At 37.6% G+C, this 21,236-nt stretch overlaps 1 protein-coding gene across 6 annotated transcripts in view; it reads right to left on the minus strand.

Annotated features, from left to right (window-relative positions):
* Positions 1-21,236, minus strand: part of PHKA1 (phosphorylase kinase regulatory subunit alpha 1) — a 143,231-nt gene that overhangs the window by 72,366 nt on the left and 49,629 nt on the right. For all 6 annotated transcript variants that reach the window (XM_040631061.1, XM_040631056.1, XM_040631049.1 and 3 more), the window contains exons 13-14: positions 21,053-21,131; positions 7,894-8,028 (exon numbers count right to left, since the gene is read on the minus strand). In XM_040631061.1, coding sequence (XP_040486995.1) covers positions 7,894-8,028; positions 21,053-21,131 — 214 coding nt within the window. The remainder of the gene's footprint in view (positions 1-7,893; positions 8,029-21,052; positions 21,132-21,236) is intronic.

Below are 21,236 nucleotides of genomic sequence, written 5' to 3' on the forward strand. Positions count from 1 at the left end.
TCCACATAGAAAGGTCCTGAGATAAAATTTTTGTTTTCCTAGCAGTGAGACTTTATACTTCATTTTTTGGCCTCTCATCCCATGCAAGCACGACTTAAGAATCAGCAAATGCCTTAAAGGGAAACTGCACAGAGAATAAAGAATGGTGCTTACTTTTCTGAGGTTCTCTTCTCTTCAGGGTTTGGTTTCTCAAGTTCTGGCCATCTTAATTATTTTCTAATGCTCTCATTTACCTTTATTTTTTAAATATAGCTATTGCAGTTGTTCTTAGTATGAGTCTGATTCAATTTCACAGCTGGAAGCTGAAAGTCTACCTTATTCTTTTTAACTATGGCACAACATATCATAATTCAATCATTCTCGTTCATACATATTAGGTTGCTTCTAACTGTTGTTTTGCCATTACAAATTATGTTGTAATGAACAGCTTTGTACATATATCCTTGTGTACTTGTATGAGTAGTATATAGGATAGATTCCTATAAGTAAGGTTGTTAGTCAGAGATGTATGTATTAAAATTTTTTTATAGGTAATGCCAAATTGCGTCTGATTTACACTACTACCAAGAGTGCTTAGAGTGTCCATTTCTCCACATATTCACCAGCACTGGATATTATCAATCTTCACTTTTGTAAAACTGATGGGAAAAAGGTTTTATTTCATTGTTATTTTATCTTACATTTCCCCAATTATTAAAGAGGCTGAAGCTTGACAACTTAAAAAGTGTAGTGCTAAGAATGGAGAAACTGACCAACAGCACCAAAAAGTAACATACACACACATATATGTATTAGTGAGTCTATGTATGTACAGTTAATGATTAAGGTGACATTTCAAAACAGTGTTTATATGAACTATTCAATCAATAGTGCTGAAAAGACTGGCTAAGTATTTGGCAAACAAGTTATGATTCTTACATCATAAGATAAACTAAAATTAAAATTCTAGACTAAGAGCTAAATGTAAAATTGTAACTATAAAGAACTAAGAAAATACAGTGAAAATGTATCTGACCTAGGGATGAATCTATCTTTCTAACCATAACAGCAAAGAAACCAAAAAGGAGACAATTTTACTATATAAAAATGTAAAATGTTTATATATCAAAATGAAATACAAAATTAAAAGGTAAATAATAAAATAGCAAAATATTGCAATAACATGTGGAAGACAAAGTATTAGCATCCCTAATATATAAAAAATCTTGTCTAAGGCAGTAAGACAATTTTCCAGTAGAAAAATGGAAAAGAATATACATAAATAATTTACAAAATAAAGAGAAAAAAGTCTAATTTATAAAAACAATTTATCATCCATGTCTAAAAAATCAAAATCATGCTAACACAGATATTAAAATAGTGTTGTAGGAGATTATTCAAGAAAATAGGGTTCATCATACATTATTACGTTGCAAAGTACAAACAGCAAAGACTGTTCTTTCTGACACCATTTTTCTAAAAACAAGTGTGTATTTATTTTATAAAAAAATGATTGGAAGCAAATACTCCAAAACAAAAATAGTGGCTTCCTATGAGTTTTAGAATTATAGGTGACTTTTATCTTTCTCCTTTGTGCTTTTCTCTACTTTCCAGTTCCCTGCATTCAACATGTACATATCAATTTGTAATCATAACTTACTACTTATGAAAACCAAAGAGAATGAGAATAGCACACATTTATTCAAATGAAACTAGGAGATAAATTTACAATTCCTGGAGAAATGAGAGATATATCTGATAAAATGAATGTATTTGATATTCAAAAATTTGCACAAAGGCAAGAAAATAATTATCTAAAAGAAAGTTACAGAACAGAAAATATATACATTACAAACTTCATTGATAAAAGCTTACCATAAGGTATACTTAAAGAATTGATAAATATATATGAAAATGTGCAGATCCTGCTAGATATGCGAGCCATAGGAAACACAATTTCAAAAAAAAGAAGTAAAGCAAAAGTGAAGAAATGTATACCCTCACCAGGAATTAAAGAAAGGCAATTAAAATAGCAAGTGTAGTAAAACTGTCCATACTCTTTTATCCAGAATTCCTTTCTGAGAATATACTCCAAAGAAACAGAAGTATACATATGAAAGCCTATACAAAGGCATTCATAGAATGACAAAAACTTTGGAAACAATTGAAGTACCCAATAATTAGGGAATAATTACTTTAATTTGATAGAATAATATATAGTTCTTTCAATATGTAAAAATACTCACATGAAAGAGTAAGTGAAAAAAAACAATACAAGTTAATACACACACACTGTAACTATAAATGTATCTACGTACACTGAGATTAGAAAAGAATTAGAATTATACGAAGATTTAAGTTGAATATTTATGAAGTTCTTATGTTCCTAAAGTTGATTTATCTCATACTTTTTTAAAAAAGACTTATTTATTTATTTATTTATTTATTTATTTATTTATTTTAGAGAGAGCAAGTGAGTGAGCATCGGTGAGCGAGGGGAGGAGCAAAGGGAGAGGGAGCAGGAGAGAAGGAGACTCACCCATGAGCATGGAGCCTAATGGGGCTCCATCCCAGAACCATGAGATCATGACTTGAGCTGAAACTAAGAGTTGGATACTTAACCGACTGAGCCACCCAAGCACCCCAATTAATCTCATACTTTAAAAATTAAAAAAAAATATATTATGGTACTGAAATACATGAAATACAATGTCCGAGGTGAAGCAGACATTCCCATTTAGTTAACATATATACACGGACACATCTGGTGAAGAAATCCCCCCCACTCTTTTTTGGTGGTATTACAGTTGTCACTCGATGTATGCTTAAAGCAATTTTGTAATTGTGAAATTGTTGCTACGATAAAAGTTTGAAGATTCAGAGAAGGGGGAATGAACCACAAGAGACTAGGGACTCTGGGAAACAAACTGAGGGCTTCGGGGGGGGGGGAATGGGATAGACTGGTGATGGGTATTAAGGAGGGCACGTATTGCATGGTGCATTGGGTGTTATACACAAGAAATGAATCATGGAACTTTACATAAAAAACCAGGGATGTACTGTATGGTGATTAACATAATATAATAAAAAATATTATTTAAAAAAAGTTTGAAGATTCAATCATTTGATAAGTTATCAAATCACGCTTTTTGTGACTTTCCCAGACAAATCTATCCTCTTTCTCCTGTGCTTTGTATGTAACACCACTACTATAGCATTTATAAGATTGTACTATAATTAGCTGGTTACATGTCTATGTCACCCACAGCATCTAGCCCAGTGCCTGGTACATAATAAGTGAACAACAGATTGTTATGAAAGAATAAATGAATAAAGCAAACAAAGGAACATATTTGGAAAGTAAATGCAGCTTGTTACTAGAGTCCCTGTAATGGTTAATCACTCATTATACTCCACACCCATCAGTCTTCATTACCTTTGACTAGGAAATAATAAATTAGAGGCCCTAAACAAAGTGTAAGCTTTGAAAAAGCAATCAGTAAGGAGTTTGCTTCAATTTGTTGGAAAAATGTGATGTGATGCAGGTCGATTCCAAGAATGATGGTCCAGTGCTTGGAAATGACCTATATCCTAGTAAGATTATGCTGAATTTAGAACAATAAATGTGAAGGAGGAAAGGGTAAAATTAGCCTATCATCTTCCGAGTGAGAACCAGAGAGAATCAGGTCAAAGGCACCAGTAGGACTTCCAGGAGCTCCAAACCATAGAGACTTCTAAGAGGGGCAAAGAAGGTAACTAGAAAATCAACTAATACCTGTTCCTGGGATACGATTTGGGCTAGAGAAATACTTTCCTTATGTCAACAGATTTAGTGGACTGGTATCTGGAAACCAGGAGCACATTACAGTCTGAAACTAGAGGGAATGGCCAAGAAGATAAAAAAACAGGAAGCAGATTCTGGGAAGGACTAAAATACCCATCCCATCTTATAAAGAATCAACCCAAATTAATCTCTGAAGTTTCAGAGTGTTGACTTGGAATTTATCTTGGATAGAGTTGAGTAAGTGAGGGGAACCAGGGGCTCGGTATTTTGTAATAGTGAAGCTAAGCTGTGGCTCGATTCAGAAATTAATTCGGATCTGAGATCTACATTCAATAAACTTGTTAATTTCCATGCGCTTGTATTTTAGTTGCCCATTTTTTAAAGTAAAGTTTCTTTAGAAAATTTCAACTTTGCACTTGAATTAAAAAGAAAAGGAATTTTGTACATTATAGCTAGGAAGGAAGAAGAGGGAAATCCACATATTCCTAAAGTCAGATGTAATATTAATAGCTCTGGGAGTTAAGGCCCTTTTGGCATAAAATATGAGTGCTTGGGAGAGACAGAGAAAAGTCACCTCTGACTGTTGGTCCTTTCCTCCTTGGTTGATTCCATCTCAACTGAGATCTACATAACTGCTGTAGAAACTTGAGTGTCTGAAGTAGGTGTTAGTAAAAAGGGAAGGAGACTGGTTTTGAGCTGGACAAGATTTGGCTTGGCTGTAATTACTAATAGATCATTCTTGGTGAAGAAGAAAAGTACACACACACATATATACAAAGTACACACACACATATATATACACAAAGGAGGCTTTGGGTTTATAAATGACAATCCATTGTCTAGGATATAATCTTTATTTATAAATTTGCTCTTTTGTGGCTTGATTTAAGACTGTATTAATTTCTAACTGGTGCTATAACAAACTACTACAAACTTAGTCTTAAAATAACACTAAAGTAACACTTTAAATAATATTTAAACTCTTACAGCTCTGAAAGTCTTAAACACTTAAAATAACATTTAAACTCTTACAGCTCTGAAAGTCAAAAGTCCAAAATAGGACTCTTGGGTGTTATAAGGTAAAATCAAAATGTCAGCAGGGCTGGATCCTCTGGAGGCTCGAGGGGAGAATCTGAGATCTCAGAATCTCCTTGCCTATTCCAACTTCTAGAGGATAAGGCTAGTAGCCTTATCACTTCACTCTCTTGCTTCTGTCCTCACATCTCCTACTTTTATAGGCGGGTCTCCCTTTAGCTCCCTCTTATAAATAGGACACTTGTGATTACATTTAGGGCCCACCTGGATAATCCGGACTAATTCTCCCATCTCAATCTCTAATTTAATCACACCTGTAAATTCCCTTTTGCTATATATGGTAACATTCACAGGTTCCAGAGATTAGGGTCTGGGTATCTTTGGGGACCATTTTTTAGCCTTCCACAGTCCATCCTCTGGCCCCTAAAGATTCCTATCCCTCCCACTTACAAAGTGCATTCATCCCATCCTAACATTCTGCAAACTCTCAACACATTACAACATCAACTGAAGCCCAAAATCTCTTCTAAATTTCATTATTTATAAAGCCCCAAATCTCATCAGCTAAATCAGGTATGGGTGAGCATACAGGTATGATACACCCTGAGGCAAAATTCCTGTCCATCTGTGGACCTTTGAAACTAGAAAACAAGTTATATTCTCTAAAAATACAGGCGTAGAATACAAATTATAGACATTCTCATTCCAAAAGGGAGAAAATGGAAGGAAGGAGTCAGCAGCCCTGAACAGTTTTAAAATTCCCACTAAGCAAACTCCACTAGGTTTCAAGGCATGGTAGTAATTCTTTGTGGTTTGAGGCTCTGCCCTCTGGGCCCAAAGCACCTCGCTTGAAGTCATCCTTCCTTTTTCTTGAAGAACAGCACTTGCTCACAGCTTAGTAGCTCTATCAGCCTGCTTCCTGGCTACAGAACTTTGGGAGTCCAATATCATTCTCTAATCTTGTCCTCTCTCTGTCCCTTTCAGTCCAATTTCACAGTGTTTCTGCATGTATAACATTCTCAAAGACTTTGTGGGTATTGCATATATGTCATGGGGGTTCATGCCATTAGACAAGAGGGTCCTCCCCAAGATCTTTCCTGGATAATCATACCTCTATTCCTAGACTCTGCTAATATGGTTGAGGGAATCCGTGAGTCACAGCCTTATCTCTTCAAAGAGCCCACTGTATGAATGAATACACCGATCTTTTGATCTTTCTGAAGCACTAGGAGAAGGTTGTCCAGCCATATCCTTGACCTTTTTTCCCAGAGCATGTTTTCCTGACAGTAAATCTCCTAATTTTATCATCTTTTCCAATCTAAGAATTTCATCAAGTCCTGGTTCCTTTTTGCTTAACTGTTCTTCTCTCAATTATCTTTTTTCCTTTTGCATTTTGCTATAAGCAGCAAGAAAAAAAAAAGAAACCAGGCCATGATTTCAACACTTTGCTTGAAAATCTCCTCAGCTAAATATCCAAGTTCATAATTTATGTTGTGTTTTAAACAAAGCACAGGACACAATTCAGCTAACAATCCTTCTGTCACTACACAACAAGGATCCTTTTCCTCAAGTTTGCAATGACATGTTCCTAATTCTTTCTGAGCCCTCACTGGCCATGCTTTTAGCATCCCTAGTTCCACCAACAGTTTGTTTAAAGCAATATAGACTGTTTCTATCATGTGACTCAAAATTCTTCCAGCCTCTATCCATTACCTGATTCCAAAGCCACTTGCACATTTTTTTAGGTATTGGTTACAGCATTATCCCACTTCTTAGTACCAGAATCTGTATTACTTTCCCATTCTTGCTGTTAACAAAGTACCATAAACTAAGTGGCTTAAAACAACACATAATTATTCTCTTACATTTCTGGAGGTCAGAAGCCCAAAATGAGTCTTTCAGGACGAAAAACAAAATCAAGGTGTTGACAGGGCTAGTTTCTTCTGGAATCTCCAGGAGAGAATCGGTTCCTTGTCAATTCTGACTTCTAGAGGCTGTGGGCATTTCTTGGACATCTTTGGCTCATAGCTGCATCACTCCAATCTCTTATTGCTGTTGCCACACGTCCTACCTTCTATAGTCTGAATTCCCTCTGCCTTCCTTTTATGAGGATACTTGTGATTACATTTAAGGTGTACCTGGAAAATCCAGGATAATCCTCTTCATCTCGAGCTCCTTAAACTACTCATACCTGCAAAGTCTCTTTTGCTATATAAGGTAATATTCATAGGTTCCAGGAATTAGGACCTATATACCTTTGGGGGCCATTAATTAGTCTTCCACAAGGGTAGTTTGGAAATTTGAAGAGCCTTTGTGTTGTTGTTGTTAATAGTGCAGTGATTTGTTTAATGTCAAATTTGTAATAAATTGTATAAATTTGTAATTTGTAGTAATCTGCTTAATGCGTCCATCATTAAGTTTAATAAATCATATAAAAATTGAGTACTAATTAAAATAAGTATTAGATTAAGTGGAATTTTCTAATATTGTCAACCAATTCATTACATGACACAGTATAAAAGACCTAAAAAAATGTCCCTTGGTTATTACTTTACATAAAGTTAACATGTATGCAAAATGGAAATATAGGTCTCAAGAAAGGGGAGAACATGTTAGTTAAGAATGCACTTGGAATGAAGACACAATATTGTTTGCTAATAGTCACACCCTATGTACCAGATTCATAAACACATCTAAAATTATCAGGCTTGCTCAGGATATATTGGGTTAGAAACTTAGGTTCCAGGGGCGCCTGGGTGGCACAGTGGTTAAGCGTCTGCCTTCGGCTCAGGGTGTGATCCCAGCATTGTGGGATCGAGCGCCACATCAGGCTCTTCTGCTACGAGCCTGCTTCTTCCTCTCCCACTCCCCCTGCTTGTGTTCCCTCTCTCGCTGGCTGTCTCTATCTCTGTCGAATAAATAAATAAAATCTTTAAAAAAACAAAAGAAACTTAGGTTCCAGAGACTCTAAATTTCTTCTCAGATCATTTAATAAACCAATACAAGATCAAAAAAATAAAAAGGAAAGAAACCAGCCTGTATCGAATAATGCTTTGATTATTATAATGACTGATTATTAAGGCCGATCTCCTTACCTAGGCTGGAATAAATGTGGCTGAGAATACGGGCTGGTTGTACTCTGATAGGGTATACCTCAGCAATGGTCTCCACATCGATTCCCTTGTCCTTCAAAATGGCCTTGATTTCTTCCGTCTCGGCTAGAATGGAAACTATAGGAAGGAAAGAAGATGAGGTCAACAGAAGCTTTTATTTCAATAGGAACCTAAAAACCTCTCAAGCCACATCATTTCTTTTGAAGGGAAGAGAAAGAAAATGGGAGGAAATTAACAGTATTGAGGAACTTGGATGAAACAAGTATCACGCTAGGTAATAACACCATTACCTAAATGGAAAAGGAAAAAGGACCTCGTGACTAGAGTATTAGATTCTGCTTTTTTGGCTAAGCACATATGCGCTCCTAGAGAATGCCATACTATTTATATCTGAGATTCCATGTTTAAATAGGGAAAAAAATCCAACAAGAGGTGTGTTATAGCTTTGGTAAAAGTTGATTCTCCAAGGCTCTTTCGTATCTTTAAGGCCAGACAGGAGTTTGAAGGTAATAAAGAATGCCCAAATAATAAGAATTAGTCTATAGCTAGAGCATGGTAGAAGATAAAGTAAACTGGGAATAAAGAATTGAGGTGCCATAGTTAAAACTGTGTGTGTTTGTTTTGGGATTGGGGGGGGTAGGCTCTAGACTCTGAGCCGGCCAAGCCTGGTCAGCTCCCTTTTATTCCTGTTATATTCATGTCTCTGAAGTGCTTATCATACTCACAAAGGAGGAGGCCAAGCTCCCTGACTCTTCTGTTTACTTTCCTTCTAGAGGACAGATACCTGGCTGGGGGCTAATAATCCCAAAGGGGCCTCGGCTGGTTTGACACTAAGCACCGAGGGCAAATATGTGCATGCCCTATTCCTGTTTCTCCAGTGCTGGTGGATGTGTTGATTGGGTTTATGCGAAAATGAACGTACCATTTGGTTCATTCAAGTTTACCAGTATTTTCTATGTTGAGTGTTTGGGACAAAAGCCTAGTTAACAGGGTGCTACCTTCTTTTTTCTCTGCCATTATCTTTTGTGTGTATCTTTCTGTGTGTGTGTGTGTGTGTGTGTGTGTGTGTGTGTGTGTCTTTCTATCTTGGGAGCCTCATGGTATTGTGTTGCTGTGGTCTGGGTCAGGATATGCAGGATATGGCGATCACAGGGTCCCCTGGACATAACACAATCTTGATTACTTATAACTGGAAACATGAAAATGGCAAAGATTCTCCAGGATAAATGTACAAAGGAAGAATGATCGTGAGCTAAGGAAAGTCCAGGAAAAAACATGTGGTCATCCATTCATTAATTAACAAACATATACTAAGCACCTAAATGGATGAAGTGCTATGCTAGGCACTAAGGATAAAGAGATTTATGGATAAGTTAGTCCCTCTCTAGAAGAGCTTACAGTGTAATGGAAGTGACACACACATAAGCTGATTATTAGATAAGTTGCTGGGGAACTAGAGATGTGCACAAAACATTGTAAGCCCCGAAGAGTGACACCTATCAAGTCTGGGACAGGTAGAGAGTGGTTTCAGAAAAGGCTTTCTGAAAGAGATGATGTCTAAGCTGAGTTTGAAAGAATGAATTTTAGCCAGGAGAAAGAAGGGAATAGGGATGGAGAAATCCATTTTAGCTACAAGGCACACAATGATCATAAAACATGGAAATGAAAAAAGAATGTGTGGGGGGTGGGGAGGAACTACATACACTTCAATATTGCTGTAGCATAAAATACTTTGCACAGTGATTAAAAAAAAGAATCTGCAAAGGCAGAAAGAGGCTAGATCTTTATGGAGGGCATGTGTGTCACTTTAAGGATTTTGTATCTTATCTTTGGGTAATGATTTCCAAATTGCATTCTACCGAGATCTGCAGAGGGCAATGCGCTGAAAGAGACGCAAATGGACAACACTTTGGGGAGCTAGGAACACTTTCAACCCCAACAGTTGAGCTTTTTTTTTTTTTTACTTTATGTTTTATAAAATATTTAGGAAATTCCAACTATGTGCTAAGCACTGCCAAATGCTAGGAGTGCAGAGATAGACGTGATCCCTGGAGAAAATGACACTGATACTGAGTTCTGCTAGAAGGCTGAATACAAATTAATCTGGCAAAAGTGAAGGTAAAAGTAAGCGAGTTGTTTCAGATAGAAGAAATGGCACAGACAAAGGCTCGAGGGCAACATGGAACAAGGCAGATCTAGGAATTATAAAATGTTCTTTACAGCAGGAGCACAGAGTGTGAAGGGGCCATTGTAAAAAATGACAATGGAGACGGGGTCAGGTACCAGATCATAAAGGGCCTTATAAGCCATGTGAAGGAGGTTGGCAGTGGAAACCCTTGTAGAGTTGTAATCAGGGGATTAATGTGTCCATAACTGCACCTTAAAATAGAACATATTCATGTTTGATGAGTAAAGAATAAACTGATAGACTGTTGTGGGCCTAGACTGAAGACAGGGATACCACTTAAAAATTTATTGCACTAATACAAGTGAGAGATGCTGATTACCTAGATTAGGATCATGACATTGGTACTGGAGAGGACTAGATGGATTTCGGAATCAATTAGAAGGTAAAGAAACCAGGATTTGTTAACTGATTGAATATAGGGGGTGAGAGAGGGGGAGATATTGAAAATAATTCCCCAGGTATTTACATGTGTAACCAAGAGAATGGTGTGCCTTTAATGACACAGGCACATAGGGAGAAAAGCAGGCCTGGGTGATACAGTAGTAGGAGGGTGCAGCTGGAGTAATTTTAGACATGAGGAGTTAAAAGCGCATGTGAAACATCCAAATGGGCTGTCTTAAGAACAGTGATATAGATTTAGGAGTTGTTAGCATATAAAGAGATGAGATGGGTCAAGGAGAATACAAAGAGAAAAAGAAAAGAGAACCCAGGATATAACCTTGAGGAAGTTCAACATATAAAAAATGGGCAGACGAGGAAAAGCCTGGGGTGGGAATGAGGAGTTTTTTCCCAAGGCTTATATTTTCTTTATGGTATAGGAGGTGAAGTCATCTTTTGACAGTGAAGAACTGAGGAGACAGGAAAAGAGAGAAGGTTTGGAAGAGGAGGAGGTTGAGAGACAAGAACAAATATTTGAAGTAAGAAGGTCAATGGACAGAACTCCCAGGAATACCAACAGCTAAGGGGCAAAGAGAATAGGAAGCCCAGAATGAGACAGAAAATTGCAAAATTTAGGTTGAAAAAGATCCAAGAGATGGTATCACAGAAGACATGGGAGTTAAGAGTTTCCAGAAAGAGAAACAACAAATGAAACAGAAAGATTTACTAAGATGTGGATTGAAAAATACCTACTCTGCTTGACTTATTTCACTTAGCATAATCTTTTCCAGTCCCATCCATGTCGATGCAAATGTTGGGTAATCATTCTTTCTGATGGCTGAGTAATGTTCCTTTGTATATATGGTTTCACTTATTTGTGGAACATAAGGAATAGCAGGGAGATCATTAGGAGAAGGAAGGGAAAAATGAAGGGGGGCGGTAAACAGAGGGGGAAATGAACCATGAGAGACTATGGACTCTGGGGAAACAGACTGAGGGTTTTAGAGGGGAAGGGGGTGGGGGGTGGATTAGCCCAGGGGTGGGTATTAAGGAGGGCATGTGCTGCATGGAGCACTGGGTGTTACACGCAGACAATGAATCATGGAACACTACATCAAAAGCTAATGATGTACTGTATGGTGACTAACATATCATAATGAAAAAAAGAAAAATACTTACTGAATTTTTCAATAACTTAAGCAAAAGCATTTTCAGAGGAATAATAAGCTAGACTGGAAAGGACTGCAGAATGCATGGACTATAAAGAAGCGGAAATTCGGATGAGAAAGGAAAGATAGGATAACTAGAGGGAGAGGAATATGTAAATAAACTAAAAACCAGAACCAACAGAGATGGAAGAGTTTGAAGAAACAGGAAAGAGTAGGTTTCTAGGAAGGCTGGGGAAGAGGACAGGATCAAGCATTAGAAGGAGGAGTTGGCCTCGAAGAGAAGAAACACCTTTTCTGAGACCAGAGAAAAGGATACAAGGATGAGTGAAAATACAAGTAAGATTGTGGTGGGGGGCTGGGAAACTGACAACAATGAGAATATTATCTACCTAGACTAAGACAGCTAACCTTGGTAGCAGGCAAGAAAGAGGATGAACATCAGGGATGGGGTTGAAAACAGGTTTGAAATAGTGGTTGAAAAGAATGAAAATGCTGAGTAACAGTAAGAACAAGGACCAGCAGGGGGCACTGTGAGTCTAGGTGAGCTGGAGACTGCAGCATTACAGTGCTACCATCTGCTCATTTGTGTGATTTTTTTTTTCCTAGTAGTTTTAGCAGGCCAGCTACAGGGTCAGAAAATGCAGACTGGAAGAAGCTGGGAAGATGACAGAGTAGGAGGACCCTCAGCTTGCCTCATCCCATAGATAGAACTAGATAACACTCACATCAGTGTAAAAAACCCAGAAAATGATCTGAAGACTGGCAGAATAGGCTCCACAACTAAAGGCAGAGAAGAGGCCACAGTGAGGAAAGCAGGAAGGGTGAAGACGCGGTTTGGGAACAAAATGGCCATGGCCATCTGCACTGGGGAGGAAGCTGGTGGCATAGAGAAGGGCAAAAACCAGACTATCACACTGGAAAGCCTGAACAAGGAAGATGAATCCCCAAAACGTCTGGCTTTGAAAGTGAGAGGGACTGAGTTTTGTGAATTCTTACAACCAGCAGGACTTAAAGCCTGGAATTTTAAAAATCAGCCATCTCAGTTCTGGGAGAACTCAGAGGGCATTAGGAAGTGGAGTCCCGGCCCTTTAAGAGACTACAGGACAAAGAGCCAGCAGGGATACAGCGTGGAAGCAGCAGTTTGAAAAATGCTGGGGATAGATGGGAGGGAGAGTTATTTACTCATCTCAGAGCATGTCCTGGAGAGGCAGGGATCACAGGAAGACCCCTCTAGGAATAAAGGAGCTGGCAGGCACCATTGCCCTCCTCCACCCCTCAGCATAAACACATGGCTACCTGCACAGGAACCAGCACAGCACTGCAACTTGCTACCTAACTTGCTTACACCAAACCCTGTCACCCCGATGCTTGGGTGGATCCACCCTTTCCAGTCAAGCTTGCCTCCGTCATGGTGCTGCAAGGCCCCTCCCCCAGAACACAGGTGCAAACCCCACCAACACCTTATCTCCCAATCCACATGTTCTGTGGGACTGAAGTTCCAGTGGTGGTGACAGGTCTCATTTTGCAAGCTGACAGGTATACACCTTGTTAAAGCATGCCCTACCCAGCTGAGGAGAAAACACTGCCCACAACAGGCAGAGAGAGACTCTGCAGACAACTGGACTGAAGGAAAAAGAGGTCAGGACTCAAGAGCAGGGCATACACAGCACACATGCGAGATACCCCCTGAGGTCCTTGGGAGTGGGACACTGCACTGCAGGGCACTACAGGACCTCTTCTTCATAAGGCTATGATCATTAAGAGCAACAGAAGTAGCTGAATTCCTAACACAAAAGCAGACACAGAGAGTAGACAAAATGAGGAGACAGAGGAATATGTCACAAGAGAAAGAAAAGGACCAAGCCAGAGCAAGAGAGCTAAGTGAAACAGATATAGTAGTATGGCTGGTAGAGAATTTAAAGTAATGATCATGAAGATACTCATTGACGTTGAGAAAAGAGTGGAGGACATCAGGGAGACCTTTAACAAAGAGATAAAAATGAACCAATCAGAGATAAAGAAAACAATAACGGAAATGAAAAATACACTTGATGCAATAAATAGCAGGCTAGAGGAAGTAAAAGAATGAATTAATGACCTAGAAGACAGAGTAATGGAAAGTAACCAAGCTGCGCAAATGAGAGGGAAAAAAAATTATACAAACTGAGAATAGTCTTAGGGAACTCAGTGATGCCATCAAGGTAATATCATTCACATTATAGGGATCCCAGAAGAGGAAAAGAGAGAAAAGGAGGTATAAAATTTATTTGAACAAATAATAGCTGAAAACTACCCTAATCTGGAGAAGGAAACATCCACACTCAGGAGGCACAGAGATCCCCACAAAAATTCAACCGTAGGAAGTCCACACTGAGACACATACTAGTTAAAATAGCAAAAAGTAGATTTAAAAAAAGGATTTTAAAAGCAGCAAGAGAGAAGACATTTACATACAAGGGAAACCCCATAAGACTATCAGATTTTTCAGCAGAAACTTTGCAGGCCAGAAGAGAATGGCATGATATATTCAAAATGCTGAAAGGGAAAAATCTTCAGCCACGATTACTCTAACAAGGCTATCATTCAGAATAGAAGGAGAGAGAAAGAGTTTCTCAGACAAAAACTAGAGGAGTTCATGACCACTAAACCAGCCCTACAAGAAATGAGCAGAAAGGGAAGACCATAAGTGAGAGTATGAAAAGTAAAAAAACACAAAAGCAGTGACAATAAGTATTTCTGTAAAAATCAGTCAAGGGATTCATAAAATAAAAGGATGTAAAATATGACACCATATACCTAAAATGTGTGTGGGGGGGGGAGACGAATAAAGAATGGGTTCAAACATAAACAACCATAACTTATATAGACTGCTATATGCAGAAGATGTTATATACACGCCTAATGGGAATCACAAATCCCAAACCACTACTAGATACGCAGAGAATAAAGAGAAAGGAATCCAAGTATATTACTAAAGAAAGGCAACAAACCATGAAAGAAAGCAAGAGAAGAAAGGATCAGAGAAAAACTGCAAAAACAACCACAAAAACAAGTAACAAAATGGCAATAAATATATAACTAACAATAATTACTTTAAATGTAAATGGACAAAATGCTTCAATCAAAAGACTGAGGGTGACAGGATGAAAAAAAAACAAAAACAAAAACCAAGACCCATCTATATCCTGCCGACAAGGACTCCTTTCAGACCTAAAGACACCTGGCAGATTAAAAGTGAAGAGATAGAGAAATATTTATCATGCAAACAGAGGTCAAAAGGAAGCTGGGGTAACAATATTTATATCAGACAAACTAGACTTTAAAACAAAGGTTGTAACAAGCAACAATGAAGGACACTATTTAATAATAAAGGGGACAATCCAAAAGAGGATATAACAACTATAAATATTTATACACCAAGCACTGGAGCACCCACTCATTCTATGAGGCCAATATTACCTTGATCCCCAAACCAGGCAAAGACCCCATCGAAAAGGAGAATTACAGACCAATTTCCCTGATGAATATGGACGCCAAAATTCTCAACAAGATCCTAGCTAATAGGATCCAACAGTACATTAAAAGGATTATCCATCATGACCAAGTGGGATTCATCCCTGGGATGCAAGGGTGGTTCAACATTTGCAAATCTATCAGTGTCTTAGATTGTATCCAGAAAGAAAAATTCAAAAATCATATGATTCTCTCAATAGATGCAGAAAAAGCATTTGACAAAATACAGCATCCTTTCCTGATTAAAACCCTTCAGAGTGTAGGGATAGAGGGTACATTCCTCAATCTCATATAAACCATCTATGAAAAGCCTACAGCAAATATCATTCTCAATGGGGAAAAGCCGGAAGTCTTTCCCATAAGATCAGGAACACAACAAGGATGCCCACTCTCGCCACTATTATTCAACATAGTACTAGAAGTCCTTGCAACAGCAATCGGACGACAAAAAGGGATCAAAGGTATTCGAATCGGCAAACAAGAAGTCAAAATGTCTCTCTTCGCAGATGACATGATACTCTATATGGAAAACCCAAAAGAATCCACCCCCAACTACTAGAAGTTATAGAGCAATTCAGTAATGTGGCGGGATACAAAATCAATGCTCAGAAATCAGTTGCATTTCTATACCCAAATACGTAAAACTATTAATAACAAACATAAAGGAACTAATTGACAGGAATATAATAATAGTAGGGGACTTTACCACCCCACTTACTTCAATGGACAGTTCATTCAAACAAAATCAACAAGGAAAAAGAGTGGTTGTAAATGACACACTGGACCAAATGGATTTAACAGATATTTTCAGAACACTCCATCTTAAAACATGAGAATACACATTCTTTTCAAGTGCACATGGAACATCCTCCAGAGTAGATCACAAATTAGGCCACAAAACAAGTCTCAACAAATTAAAAAAGGCCAAAGTCATACCAGGTGTATTTTCTGACCACAACACTAAGAAACTAGAAATCAACTACAAGAAAAAATTTAGAAAGCACATAAGTACTTGGAGGTTAAATAACACGTGACTAAACAATGAATGGTTCGACCAGGGAATCAAAGAAGAAATAAAAAATTCCATAGAAACAAATGAAAATGAAAACACAATGGTCCAAAATCTTTGGGATGCAGCAAAAATGGTTCCAAGATGGATGTTCACAGCAATACAAGCCTACCACAAGAAGCAAGAAAAATCTCAAACAACCTAACCTTACACTTACAGGAGCTAGAAAAAGAACAAACAAAACCCAAAGCCAGCAGTTAGAAGGAAATAATGAAGATTAGAGCAGAAATAAATGATACACAAATTGAAAAAACAATAGAACGATCAATGAAAGCAGTAGCTGGTTCTTTTGAAAAGATCAACAAAATTGATAGATCTCTAACAAGACGACTTATCAAGAAAAGAAGAGAGAAGACCCAAATAAAGAAAATCAGAAATAGGGACGCCTGGGTGGCTCAGTCGGTTAAACGTCTGCCTTTAGCTCAGGTCATGATCCCAGGGTCCTGGGATCAAGTCCCACATCGGGCTCCTTGCTCAGCGGGGAGCCTGCTTCTCCCTCTGCCTGCTCTGCTTCCTCTGCCTGTTGCTCTCCCTGCTTGTGCTCTCTCTCTCTCTGAAAAGTAAATAAGTAATCTTCAGAAAAAATCAGAAGTGAAAGAGGAGAAATAACAACTGATGCCACAGAAATACAAAGAATTGTAAGAGAACATTATGAAAAACTATATGCCAACAAATTGGACAAGTGAGAAGAAATAGATAAATTCCTAGAAGCATATAACCTACTAAAACTGAAGCAGGAAAAATAGTAAATTTGAACAGACCAACTACCAGCAATGAAACTGATCAGTAACCAAAAAAACCCCAACAAACAAAAAGTCCAGGACCAGAGGGCTTCACAAGCAAATTCTACCAAACATTTAAAAAAGAGTTAATACCTATTCTTCCCAAACTATTCCAAAAGTCAGAAGAGGAAGAAAACTTCCAAATTCATTCTGTGAGGCTAGTATCACCATAATACCAAAACCAGATAAAGACACCACAAAAGAAAGAGAACTAGAGGCCAATATCTCTCATAAATATACAAGCAAAAATCCTCAACAAAATAACTAGCAAACCGAATCCAACAACACAGTAAAAAAAAAATTTACCATGATCAATTGGGATTTATTCCTGGGATGCAAGGATGGTTCAATATTTGCAAATCAATCAATGTGATACATCACATCAGTAGGAGAAAGGATAAGAACCATATGATCATTTCAATAAATGCAAGAAAAGCATTTGACAGAGTACAACATCCATTTATGATAAAAACCCTCAACCAAATAGATTTAGAAGAAACATACCTCAACATAATAAAGGCCATTTATGAAAAACCCACAGGTAACATCATCCTTAATGGGGGTGAACTGAGAGCTTTCCCCCTAAAGTCAGTAACAAGACAAGGATGTCCACTCTTACCACTTTTATTCAACATAGTACTGGAAGTCCTAGCTATAGCAATCAGACAACGGAAAGAAATAAAAGGCATCCAAATTGGTAAGGAAGAAATAAAATTTTCAGCATTTGCTGATGACATGATACTCTATACAGAAAACCCTAAAGACTCCAACAAAAAACTACTAAAACTGATAAATGAATTCAGACAAGTCACAGGACACAAAATCTATGTACAGAAATCTGCTGCATCCCTATACACTAATAATGAAGCTACAGAAAATAAAATTAAGAAACAGTCCCTTTCACAACTTCACCAAGAACAATAAAATATGTATGACTAAACTTAACCAAAAAGGTAAAAGAACCTGCTGAAAACTATAAAATGCTGATGAAAGAAATTCAAGACGATGCAAAGAAAGGGAAAGACATTCCATGCTCATGGTTTAGAAGAACAAATATTGTTAAAATATCTGTACTACCCAAAACAATCTATAGATTTAATGCAATTTCTATCAAAATACCTACAGCATTTTTCATAGAACTAGAACAAACAGTCCTAAAATTTGTATGGAACCACAAAAGACTCCAAACAGGCAAGTGAACCTCAAAAAAAGAAAAACAAAATGGGAGTCTCACAATTCCAGACTCCAAGTTATATTACAAAGCTGTAGTGCTCAGAAGAGTATGGGACTGGCATAAAAATAGACACATAGATCAACAGAACAGAATAGAAAACTCAGAAATACCCTCAGTTATATGGTCAATTAATCTTCAACGAAGGAGGAAAGAATATGCAATGGGAAAAGGACAGTCTCTTTAATAAATGGTGCTGGGAAAGCTGGATGGCTACATGCAAAAGAATGAAACTAGATCACTTTCTTACACCATGCACAAAAATAAACTCAAAATGGATAAAAGACCTAAATGTGATACAGGAAACCATCAAAATCCTAGAGGAGAACACAAGCAGCAACCTCTTTGACCTAGGCCATAGCAACTTCTCTCTAGATATGTCTCCAGAGGCAAGGGAAACAAAAGCAAAAATAAACTATTGTTAACTACATCAAAATAAGAAGCTTTTGCACAGCAAAGGGAACAATCAACGAAGCTAAAAGACAAGCTACTGAATGGGAGAAGATATTTGCAAATGACATATCTGATAAAGGGTTAGTATAAAAATATATCAAGAACTGATATAAGTCAGCACCCCAAAAACACATAATCCAATTAAAAAATGGGCAGAAGACATAAACAGACATTTCTCCAAGGAAGACATACCGATGGCCAACAGACACATGAAAAGATGCTCAACATCACTAACCATCAGGGAAATGCAAATCAAACCTACAATGAGATAATCACCTCACACCCCTCAGAATGGCTGAAATCAAAAACATAACAAACAAGTGTTGTTGAGATGTGGAGAAAAACAAACCCTCTTGCACTGTTGGTGGGAATGCAAGCTGCTGCAGCTACTGTGGAAAACAGTATGGAGTTTTCTTAAAAAGTAAAAATAGAACTACACTATGACCCAGTAATCACACTACTGGGTATTTAAGCAAAGAATATTAAAATACTAATTCAAAGGGATACATGCACCCTTATATTTACGGCAGCATTGTCTACAATAGCCACATTATGGAGGCAGCCCAAACGTCCATTGACAGATGAATAAAGAAGAGGTCGTGTGTGTGTGTGTGTGTGTGTGTGTGTGTGTGTGTAATGGAATATTATTTAGCCATAGAAAAGAATGAAATCTTGCCATTTGTGACAACAATATGGATGGAGCTAGGGAGAATAATGCTAAGTGAAATAAGTCAGAAAAAGAGAAATAGCATATGATTTTACTCATATGTGGAATTTAAGAAATAAAAGAAGAAGTAAAGGAAAAGAAAGAGAGAGAGAGAGAAACAAACCAAGAAAGAGACTCTTAATTATAGAGAACAAACTGATGGTTACCAGAGGGGAGGTGGGTGGAGGGATGGCTGAAATAGGTGATGGGGATTAAGAGCACACTTACCATGATGAGCACTGAGCAATGCATAGAATGGTTGAATCACTATATTGTACATCCAATTCTAATATAACATTGTATGTTAACTATACTGGAATTAAAATAAAAAACTTAATAGAAAAAGAAAATGCAGACTGTAAGATTGACATGGGGCTGATTTTTCTGGTGGGTGTAATAGAATTATGGTACATGGGTGATTAAGATATTTAAATGATCAACAAATAGGGAAGAGCAGACTCGGAGACAACAGATACAGTACCATGGGTAGAAAAAGAAAACTGAAATAGTATATAGCTATGACCATAAACTGGAATTTTCTGGAATGGAAGATATATGAAGTGGAATAGTTCTAAAGTTTGGTTCTCAAAATGAGTGGGTAACATAGAGGTGGAGGGAAAGGCCACTAGGGTTATGGGTATCCAAGAATTTTGAGACTAAAATGTTAGATGGCACTTATCATGATGCTGAAATTTAGCACTATGGCAGGAATTGGGGAAGAAGAGGAAGGCTATAAGCTAAATGAATGAATTAGAGCTACCAGATCAATACAGCGAGATGTCATAAGCCTCAAAGGAGAACAAAGTGTCTCATGGGAAGGGAAGAATAAAATACACAGGATTATTTCCCATGTAGCACCAACCCGAAAGTTAAGTGACCAGAGACATTTTATAGGAGCTTAGTACCATACTGGACTGTGTCCTTGGAGAGTCAAAAATCACCTGGAACTTTATATAGGAGACTAAAATAATAGTCATTACAAGAGATAAGGAAGGTAGAAAGATCTGCTTGTCATGGGAGAGGGGAAAGGATGGGATGGAGACAAAAGAGGTCAGTTTTGCATTTGAAGTGTAAGTGATAAAGATGTTTTATAGATATTGGGACTAGAATTCTTAAAATGTTTATAGAGCTTAGCCCAGTGTTTTGCATAGAGTAGATACCTCAAAATTTAAGTTAATTGTTAGGAACCAAAAATAAAGGTTTCCAGTACTCTGCAAGGAAGGAATAGTTGGATTCATGGAAGCAAATGTATTCTGAAGGAGGCAGCACTAGCCAACTAACACAGAGTGTAAATACAGAGAGACAACAGTGTAAGTACACAACCATTAAAAGGGCATGAGAAGAAAGGAGTACTAACAGAAAAAGCACAGAAGGAATGTTCAGAAAGAAAGCAGAGAGAATCTAAAGGCTTAAATATGACAATGAAAAGAGTTTCTGGAAGAAAGTGGTGGTTAAGAGTGCCAAATAACATCATTTATTAAGCATTTGTTCATGATTCAGATTAATAGCAATCTTGAAGCCAAAAAGAGCGGAGTTCATTGTATACTTTTTGAAGCCTAACAATACCCATGATAAACAGTAAAGCCATCATTTACTGGTCCAAAACAGATCGTTAATATAAAGTTTCTGCTGCTGGGAATAAGAACCCATACCTTGAACCACAACATCTGGCTTTGGTACTGTAGAAAACCTTCGATTCAGGGGATCAACTTCTCCAGGAGCTAAAAATCCCTAAAGAAAAACCATAAAAAGGCAGATTATTATTTCTCACAGAAAAAGCTAATGTTTGAGGAGAAACAATGTACCAGTGCCAAAAACATGCCCTATGACAAGAGA

Source organism: Ursus maritimus (assembly GCF_017311325.1).
Source record: "Ursus maritimus isolate PB19 chromosome X unlocalized genomic scaffold, ASM1731132v1 scaffold_X1, whole genome shotgun sequence".
NCBI classification, from domain to species: Eukaryota; Metazoa; Chordata; class Mammalia; order Carnivora; family Ursidae; genus Ursus; species Ursus maritimus.